Source organism: Cebus imitator, unplaced genomic scaffold (genome assembly GCF_001604975.1).
Source record: "Cebus imitator isolate Cc_AM_T3 unplaced genomic scaffold, Cebus_imitator-1.0 Scaffold101, whole genome shotgun sequence".
Taxonomy (NCBI): Eukaryota; Metazoa; Chordata; class Mammalia; order Primates; family Cebidae; genus Cebus; species Cebus imitator.
Window position 1 is genome coordinate 2,841,273 of NW_016107416.1, and position 10,564 is coordinate 2,851,836.

The 10,564-nt window shown below is 40.3% G+C and overlaps 1 protein-coding gene across 6 annotated transcripts in view; it reads left to right on the forward strand.

Annotated features, from left to right (window-relative positions):
• Positions 1 to 10,564, forward strand: part of CYP20A1 (cytochrome P450 family 20 subfamily A member 1) — a 52,887-nt gene that overhangs the window by 14,527 nt on the left and 27,796 nt on the right. For 5 of the 6 annotated variants that reach the window (XM_037741454.1, XM_037741451.1, XM_017536834.2 and 2 more), the window contains one exon: positions 8,375 to 8,542. The exons of the other annotated variant lie outside the window; for it this stretch is intronic. In XM_037741454.1, the coding sequence (XP_037597382.1) occupies positions 8,375 to 8,542 (168 nt within the window). The remainder of the gene's footprint in view (positions 1 to 8,374; positions 8,543 to 10,564) is intronic. 6 annotated transcript variants of the gene reach the window in all.

The window sequence follows — 10,564 nt, forward strand, 5'->3', positions numbered from 1 at the left end:
TTTTTTTGAGACAGTCTTGCTCTGTTGCCCAGGCTGGAGTACAGTGGTGCGATCTCGGCTCACTGCAACCTCCACCTCCCAGGTTCAAGTGATTCCCCTGCCTCAGTCTCCCAAGTAGTTGGGACTATAGGCGCACACCGCCACACAGGGCTAACTTCTGGTATTTTAGTAGATACAGGGTTTCACCATGTTGGCCTGGATGATCTTGATCTCCTGACCTCGTGATCTGCCTGCCTCGGCCTCCCAAAGTTCTGGGATTATAGGCGCGAGCCACCATGCCAACCCAATTTTGTTATTTTTTTATTTTAAAAATGTTTCACATAGAGGTGGGGTCTTACCATGTCACCCAGGCTGGTCTCAAACTCCTGGGCTCAAGCAGTCTACCCACTTCAGCCTCCCATGATGAGACCCTGTCTCTACAAAAAAAAAAAAAAAAAAAAAAAAAAAGACAAAAATTAGCTGGGCATGGTGGTGTATGCCTGTGGTCCCAGCTACTCGGGAGTGTGAGGTGGGAGGATCAATTGAGCCTGGGAGGCGGGGGTTGTAGTGAGCCAAGTTTGCACCACTGCATTCCAGCCTGGGTGGCAGAGTAAGACCCTGTCTCAAAAAAAAAAAAAAAAAAATCCATTTGGCCAGTTTGGGTTTCTTTTCCTTTCCCTCTTCTATAACTTTGTTCATTCTTTATGAAAGTGTTCTGACTACACATTGTAAGGATTTTTGTATTTAAATACCTGGTAGCTTCTTACGAGTATGCCTTATTAACTTTACCAGTATCTATTAAAAAAAATTTTTTCGCTGGGTGCGGTGGCTCATGCCTGTAATCCCAGTACTGGGAGGCTGAGGCAGGTGGATCACGAGGTCAGGAGTTCAAGACCAGCTTGGCCAACATAGTAAAACCCCATCTCTACTAAAAATACAAAAAATTAGCTGGGTGTGGCACCTGTAATTCTAGCTACATGGAAGGCTGAGGCAGGAGAATTGCTTGAATGTGGGAGGCGGAGGTTGCAGTGAGCTGAGATCCTGCTACTGCACACCAGCCTGGGCGACAATGTGAGACTCTTGTCTCAAAAAAAAATTTGTGGTTACTTAGTAGATATATATATTTGTGGGACACATGAGATACTTTGATACAGGCATACAATACATAATAATCACATCAGGGTAAATTGCCTATCCTTTTTTTTTTTTTTTTTTGAGTCAAGATCTTGCACTGTTGCCCAGGCTGAAGTGCAGTGGCACAAGTATAGCTCATTGCAGTATCAAATACCTGATCTGAAGGGATCCTTCTGCCTCAGCCTCCTGAGTAGCTAGGACCACAGGCATACGCCACCATGCCCAGCTAATTTTTGTGTTTTTATGTAGAGATGCGGTTGCACTATGTTTCTTAGGCTACTCTTAAAATCCTGGTCTCAGGTGATCCTCCTGCCTCAGACTCCTGAAGCACTGCAATTACAGGTGTGAGCCACTGTGCCTCACAGGCCTTTACAGTATCCACTTTTAAAAATTACATTTGGAAGCTGGGCATAGTGGCACATGCCTGTAGTCCCCACTACTCAGGAAGCTAGGTGGAAGGATTACATCAGCCCAGGAGTTCAATGATATAGTGAGTGATAACTGTGCCTGTAAATAGTCACTGCACTCCTGCCTGGGCAACATAGCAGGACCCCATTTAAAAATATATATATAGTTGGTAAATGTTGAATGCCATTTTTCCCATATGGAAGTTCTAGTTGAAACTCATGTTTTCTATTTAAGACTTGAGACTGACTTTCTCAGTCCAATATAAGCATTAATTAATATTATTGGTTCTGCTCTGCACACTTCTGCTTCTAAAAACCAACTGAACAAGACCTTTCTTTACCTGTGGTTGCTGCTGATTAGTTTCTATCTTTTCCAGCTTCCATCCGTAACTGATAGCCAATACTCACAGGGCTATCAGGAGGCTTGTGTACCCAAATTCCGATTCTCTCATTGTTACCATTCATGTTTTGTATCTCAAGGTTCTATACTGGTGGTGCACACATCATGTTCTCTGAACCTCTCAGGTTGCCTGCTTTTTGTTTGCTGTAGCTGTTCCTGTTACCTCTCATTGTCCTCCCTGGAGGCAGTTATGTTGCCTCTATTTAAGCACTCACCAGTCAGAATCTTCCTCTTCTGCTTAAATACCTAACATTTGTCAGTGAGAAATATTTTTGTATTTAATTGTGTATCTCCAGGAATTTTGCCCATTTCTCTTTGCTTTGCTTTCAATCATGATAAAAGCACCTTTTTCTTTTCAGTAATATTATTGTTAAAAGCCTTAATTATTTTGTCTTCTCTGCTTCAAACTAAGTAATTCTAACTTCTTTAATCTTTTATCACAGGCTCTGTTTTCCAAACTTTCAATCTTTTCTCTTGTTCCGTATTCCATTGTTTTATCCTCCTACCCATTCGGAGGCAAATTGAAGTGGTTTTTAAGTTTTAGTTCATAGACTGTGTTCTTAGGTGAGAAATTTACTTTAGGTTTATGTTGTCAACCCCATAGTACAAGCCAGATACTTAATTTAGGCATTAGTCAGTGATATAGTTTGCATATTTGTCCCTGCCCAAATCTCATGTCGAACTGTAATCCCCAATGTTGGGGGTAGGGCTTGGTGGAAGGTGATTGGATCACAGGAGTGGCGTCCTCATGGCTTGGTGCTATTCTTATGATAGTGAGTGAATTCTTGAGAGATAGTGTTTGAAAGTGTGTGGTACATACCCCTTCTCTCTTGCCCCTGCTTTTGCCATGTGATCTGCTACCTCCCCCTTGCCTTCTGCCATGATTATAACCTTCCTGAGGCCTTATCAGAAGCCAGGTAGTTACCTGGCACCATGCTTTCTTTATAAATTACCCAGTCTCAGCTGGGTGTGGTGGCTCATGCTTGCAATCCCAGCACTTTGGGAGGCTGAGGTGGACTGATCATGAGGTCAGGAGTTAAAGACCAACCAGGCCAATATGGTGAAATCCTGTCTCTGCTAAAAATACAAAAATTAGCTGGGCGTGGTGGTACGTGCCTGTAGTCCCAGCTACTTAGGAGGCTGAGGTAGAAGAATTGCTTGAACCCAGGAGGCAGAAGTTGCAGAGAGCCAAGATTCCACCACTGCACTCCAACCTAGGCAACAGTGTGAGATTCCATCTCAGTCAATCAGTCAATCAATAACCGAGTCCCAGGTATTTGTTTATAGCAATGTAAGAATGGTCTAGTACAGTCAGAAATCACTATTAAATGATTGACCAGTAAGAACATTTAAAGAGGGCTATTCTTGGAGCATCCTTCTTCTCCCTACCAATGGTTTCTTTAAGACCAGGTAAAACAATGCTATTTCCCGGAGTTATCACCTTAAAATGAGTTATATGCTTCATATTGCCATGATAAACATTTTGCCTTTTTTTTTTCTTTTTTTTGGTCCAGATCTGAGTTCCTGTTCTTATTAAATCCTCTAATGGGCTCTTACCCTCTTATCCTCAAACCTCACGAGTTTGACTTCTTCCTGCCCTGGGCATCTTTGCTTCAAGAATGTGTGTAAACCTACACTTTAATTCTGTGAGTGCAACTTCTCTCTTCTGTGTGCTTCAGTCCCATATTTTCCTTTGACTTTTGGGCTAAATTCTGCTTGAACAGGTATTTCTGGATTGTAGAAGTTATGACTGTTGTCCAGAATCTCCTTAACAGTTTAGTAAGAATATTAATAGCCAAAATCAGTGAGTTAACTGGTTTAATAACTTACATTAACTCATTTAATCTTCACAAGAACTTTATAGGTAGGTATTACAAATTTACCCCTTTTTACAGATGAAGAAAATGAAGCATAGAGTGGTTAAGTACCTTGTCCAAGGTCATACTGCTAGTAAATAAGTAGTAGGATTAGGAATTGATTCCAGTCAGTCTGAGTCCAGAGTTTATATATTTAACCACAAGGCTATCTTGCATCTCTGGCTTGGTTCCGCTCCCCTGGGATATACTCTTGCTTTTGCTTGACTAATTTTTAAAATCTTCTTTAATATTGAAGTTAATAATATCCTAATACAAGGTGGAATTAAAATCACTTGCTTCTCTATGATTCTAATAATTTCAAAATAATTATGGAATAATTAATGACTTTTTTCAAAAGTCTCAGTTCTTTTCAAAAAGAAAGTTTGTTTATTTTCTAAACAACAGATATATATATGTGTGTGTGTGTGTGTGTGTGTGTGTATATATATATATATATATATATATATATATATATATATATATATATATATCTACACACACTCCATAATCTTATCTGTTGAATTGTAAGCCTGCCTCCAGGTAGAATTTTATCTTGAGCTTTATTTTTCTGTAATTACAATTTTATGTTAGTTGAAATTACTGTAGCGTTTTAATGTGGACATTCTGAAGACATCTATAAATGATCATACTGTTATTTAGGATGCAAGATAAGATTAGTAGCATATATTTGTTGGGTCTTTCAGTTTATACATTATATACATGTAATTTATATATCATAAAAATGTAGCTGATAGAATACTCCAGCATAGATAACATTACTGTTATTCAACAACTAGATAGTTATTTCAGGTAAATGTACATATATCACACAAGACAACATTTGAAGAGCTGTTCTTAAAAGAAGTCCATTAGGAAAGGAAAGCATTTATCCTGTATTTGGATATTTTTACCAATAGTAAGTTAATATGTAATACTGAACTAACTATCAAATGAAGCTCATCAGAATTGCCATTCAATATAGTGAAGATCGGCTGGGCGTGGTGCCTCACACCTGTAATCCCTGCACTTCGGGAGGCCAAGGTGAGCAGATCACTTAAGGTCAAGAGTTCAAAAACAGCCTGGCTAACATGGTGAAACCCCATTTCTGCTAAAAATATAAAAAATTAGTTGGGCTTGGTAGCATGTGCATGTAATGCCAGCTACTCAGGAGGCTGAGGCAGGAGAATTGCTTGAACCTGGGAGGCGGAGGTTGCAGTTAGTGGAGATCACGCCGTTGCACTCCAGCTTGGGCAACAAGAGTGAAACTCCATCTCAAAAACATATATATACTGAAGATTCAGAAACTGAAAGGGGCCAGGTGCAGTGGCTCACACCTGTAATCCCAGCACTTTGGAAGGCTGAGCCAGGCAATTCACCTGAGGTTAGGAGTTTGAGGCAGAGGTCGCAGTGAGCCAAGATTGTGCCACTGCACTCAGCCTGGGCGACAGAGCTAGACTCCATCTCAAAAAATAATAATAAATAATTTAAAAATAAAGAACTATAATACGGGCTACTCTAAAGGGAACTCTGAAGAATATAGGATTACAGCTGGGCACAGTTACTTAGCTTATAATCCCAGCACTTAGAGAGGCTGAGGTGGGAAGATTGCTTGAGTTCAGGAATTTAGGACCATCCTGGGCAAAATGGCAAGACCCTGTCTCTACAAACAAAAATTTTTTTTAAATGTATTAGCTGGGTGTGGTAGTGTATACCCATAGTTCTAGCAACACAGGAGGCAAGGCAGGAGGATGGGAGGATCCCTTGAGCCCAGGAACTACAGGACGTAGTATGCAGTCATCAATCCAGCCTGGGCTGGAGTGCAGTAGCATGATCACCGAATACTGCATCCTGTAGTTTCTGGGCTCCTTTATCTCAAAAAAAAAAAAAAGAAAAAGAAAAAGAAAAAAAAAAGGAATAGCAGATATAAGTAACAGTCACAAACCCCAGGGCCAAGACAGAGGGCACTCAAGAGATCCCTCTTCCACAGGACTCAGATTCAGGCTTATTGGAGGAGCCACAGCTGCTATGAATGGCAGAGAGGTTGCTGTGGTGCCATGTTAGCAAAACTTCCTGGAAATCTGCCGTTTGGACCTGGTTGGAAATTTATCCCCTAGTATGCTGCCCTCTAAGGTGGAGGGGAAAGCTGTTGATGGAGAGGTGTCTCACCTGAGGCACAACTTTTTGGGGGAGTTGACAGGGCAAGCTGCTAGCCACTCCATGCTGCAGCAGGTGCTGCAGGGGTTAGAGTACATCTCCTACAAAAAGCAACCAAGGGAAGGGCTGATCGGGGAAGCTGCTGACTGCTTTTCAGTGCACTGCAGGACCCTGACACTGAAAAGCTTCAGACATCACAGTGGCCTGCTCTATGATGAGCACAGGAGAACCAGGAGGCAAAACTCTTCTTTTACAAATGTCTCTTTAGCACCTTATATTGGGAAAGCTTAACATCATGCCAGATGGCATAGGAAAAATATGTAAAGGACCCAAGTTGATTTTTATATTATTTTATTTTTTTTAAATTAGAGATGGTTGTCTCACTTTGTTGTTCATTCTGGTCTCAAACTTCTGGTCTCAAGTGATCCTCCTGCCTCAGCCTCCCAAAGTGTTGGGATTATAGATGTACACCACCATACCAGACCTGCAAGTCTATTTTAAAAGCAAGGCAAAAAGAATGAATTTATAGGTCAGGGGCAATACGTTTGTAACTGATAAAATGTCTTTGAATTTTATTAATTTTTTTTACATGAACCAACTTTTTTCTTTACGTATTGTTTTCTAATTTTGTTTATGCTCTTATGTTTATTTCCTTCCTTCAACTTTTGTTGGTTTTAATTTGCTATTTTTCTAGTTTCTTGAGATGGATGCTTAGATTGTTAATAAACAGCCCTTTCCTTACCAATATATGAATTTAAATCTATATATTTCCCTCTATATTTCTGTTGTATACAAGTTTTGATGTGCTATATTTCCATTATCATTTGGTTCAAAATAGTTTCTAATTTCCATTGTGGTTTCTTCTTTAGCTCAAGAATTATATACAAGTATAGTGATTAAATTCCAGAAAGGTAAAATTTTTCTAGTTACCTATTTTGTATTGATTTCTAGCTTAATTGCACTAATGACAGAGAACATACCTTCAATGATTTCAATCCTTTGAAATGTTTTCGAGACTTGTTCTGTGTCCCTGTGTCCCTCATAGTCCCTCCTTGTCTCAAATTTTGGCCTCCTAAAGCTCTGGCATTACAGGCATGAGCCACTGTGTCCAGCCCCTGTCAGTTTTTAGTTTATATTTTTGGAATTTAGGAAACTGAATGTTTCCCAACTTAGTCTTATTATATATTCCTGGTACTGACTACTTCGCCATTATGAAATAATCACTCTTTGTCTCTAGTAATCCTTCATGCCTTAAAGTTTATTTTTCCTGATATTAACTCCACTAGTGGGTTCACACGATTATCCTGCCTCAGCCTCCTGAGTAGCTGGTATTACAGATGCAAACCACCACACCTGGCTAATTTTTGTATTTTTAGTTGAGACTCTGTTGGCCAGACTGGTCTTGAACTCCTGACCTCACGATCCACCCACCTCGGCCTCCCAAAGTGCTGGGATTATAGGCGTGAGCCGCCGAGCCCAGCCTCTATGTCTTTCTTTCATAGCTCTTTACTTCATGTGTGTATCTGTGTCTTAAATTTTCCCTCTGCTTTTATTTTATTTAAAGATAAGGGTCGATTCTACCGTAAATTCAGGATGATCTCATTGGAAATCCTTAATTTAATTACATCTACAAAAAAATATTTTTTGTTTTTTTTTTTGAGACAGAGTCTCACTCTGTCACTCAGGCTTGAGTGCAGTAGCATGATCTTGGCTCACTGTAGCATCCTCCTCCTGGATTCAAGTGATTCTCCTGCATCAGCCTCCTGAGTAGCTGGGATTACAGGCATGTACCACCATACCTGGCTAATTTTTGTACTTTTAGTAGTTGGCCAGGCTGGTCTCGAATTCCTGACCTCAAGTGATCCACCCACATTGGCCTCCCAAAGTGCTAGGATTACAGGTATGAACCACTGCACCTGGCCTAGTGCTTGTAATCTTTTTACTAGACTCTGTTTTTATTCCATAGGTATTTAATAATTATTTGGTGAAGGAAGGAATAACAAAGAGACTCTGAGAGGTTTCTGTCACTAAAGTATGTTTAGGACTTTTATATATATTCATATATTTATTGATTACTGTGTCACAGGCGTTCTGTGGCAGACTTTTCATTATTTTTAATTAGATACTAAGATTTTGGTCTTTTAATTTCCATTGGGTTTAAGGTTTTACTATCTTTGAGTTTTTAATTTATATTTTCTGTTTTTATTGTTTTAATAGTGGTTCTGCTTTGTTTTACATATAAGCTGTTTGCTAGAAGCTGAACCTGAGACATTGAGGATACAAGTATAGATGGAGCTAGTGTTAGGATGACAGATACATACCTGAATGTGCACTTTAGTTTCAGAGTTTAACTGTGTTTGCTATTAAATGAATCTACTTAGTAACATTTTCAGAGATTTAGAAAGAAGAAATAGTAATCATTGTACTTTTCTGTTCTCTTTCAGCTTTCAGAAGAGTTATTAGATAAATGGCTCTCCTACCCAGAGTCCCAGCACGTGCCCCTCAGCCAGCATATGCTTGGTTTTGCTATGAAGTCTGTTACACAGATGGTAATGGGTAGTACATTTGAAGATGATCAGGAAGTTGTTCGCTTCCAGAAGAATCATGGCACAGTAAGTCTGGGGCTAAATTTAAAATTATTCTTTCAGGCTGAGTGCAGTGGCTCATACCTATAATCCCAGCACTTCGGGAGGCTGAGGTCAGGAGTTTGAGACCAGCCTGCCCAACACAGTGAAACTCTGTCTCTACTAAAAATACAAAAATCAGCCAGGTGTGGTAGTGGGTGCCTGTAATCCCAGCTACTCGGGAGGCTGAGGCACGAGAATCGCTTGAAACTGGGAGGCGGAGGTCGAAGTAAGATCACGCCACTGCACTCCCGCCTGGGTGACAGAGTAAGAGTCTGTCTGAAAAAGAAATAAATAAAATAAAATAGGCCAGGCGTGGTGGCTCATGCCTGTAATTCCAACACTTTGGGAGGCGGAGGTGGGCAGATCATCTGAGGTCAGGAGTTCGGGACCGGCCTGACTAACATGGTGAAACCCCATCTCTACTAAAAATACAAAAAAATTAGCCGGGCGTGGTGGTACATGCCTGTAGTCCCAGCTACTTGGGAGGCAGAGGTAGGAGAATTGCATGAACCTGGGAGACAGAGGTTGCAGTGAGCCGAGATCGAGCCACTGCACTCCAGCCTGGGAGACACGAGTGAGACTCTGTCTCAAAACAATAAATAAATTAATTAATTTAATTAAATATATTACTCTTTCATCATTAGCCAGGCGTGGTAGCATGTGCCTGTTGTCCCAGCTACTGAAGCTGAGGCAGGAGGATTACTTGAACCCAGGAGTTCAAGGCTACAGTGAGCTATGATTGTAGCACTGCACTCCAGCCTTGGAGACAGTGAGGCCCTGTCTCTAAAAAAAAAATAATAATAATTCTTCATTATACTGGGTAGTTTAATAATGCAGATTGTTGCCTATTAAGAACAAGGCTTGGCTGGGTGTAGTGGCTCACACCTGTAATCCCAGTACTTTGGGAGGCCAAGGTGGGCAGATCACTTGAGGTCAGGAGTTCGAGACCAGCCTAGCCAACACTGCAAAACCCCATCTCTACTAAAAATACAAAAACTAGCCAGGGATGGTGGCTTGTGCCTGTAATTCAAGCTGCTTGGCTGTCTTAGGCATGAGAATTGCTTGAACCCGGGAGGCAGAGGCTATAGTGAGCCAAGACTACCCTACCGCACTTCAGCCTAGGTGATGGAGTGAGACTCTTGTCTCAAAAAAAAAAAAAAAAAAGGGAGATCTCGCTATTGTTTCCATGATTTTCTTCCAGTTGCTGATATCTATCCTGCATATTTTTATGCTGGTGTTTTTTTTCTTTCCTTTCTTATACCCTCAAAATAGAAATAATTTCAAACTTACAGAAAAGTTACAGTTAATACAAGGAACTCCCTCCCTTATATCCTTTACCCAGGTTCAGCAATTGTTTACATTTTGCTGCACATGCTTTTGTCATTCATTTTCTGTCTGTCTATGTCTATATCCATTCTTCCCCCTTTCCTCAAATCATTGGAGAGTAAACTGAACATTTTGCCTGCTTGCCCCTAAATATTTCAGGTGCTGTTTTCCTATAAGCAAGGATATTCTCTTACATAGTGACAACAGAGTTATCAAATTTCTTTGGTTATATCAATAATAGTCTTGTAGATTTGCAGCCTCATCCCTTCCAATTCCAGGATACAACTCATGATCACTCAGTACTTTTAGAGATCAGACCTCTTTAATCTGGAACAGTTCCTCAGCTTTTCTTCATTTATAGACCTTTACGTTTTTGGATAGTATAGGACAGTTATTTTGTAGACTATCCTTCAATGAATTTGTCTGATATTTCATGAGTAGATTCAAAATATATTTTTTTGGCAAGAATTCGATGTTTCCTTAATATTACTAAAAGTTGTCAAAGGAAACTTTTCAGACTATAAACAGGACTTACTCCTCCTCAAATGATTCTTTCTTTCTTTCTTTCTTTTCTCTCTCTCTCTCTCTCCTCTTCTCCCTCCCTCCTTCCCTCCCTCCCTCCCTCCCTCCCTCCTTCCTTCCTTCTTTCTTTCTTTCTTTCTTTCTTTCTTTCTTTCTTTC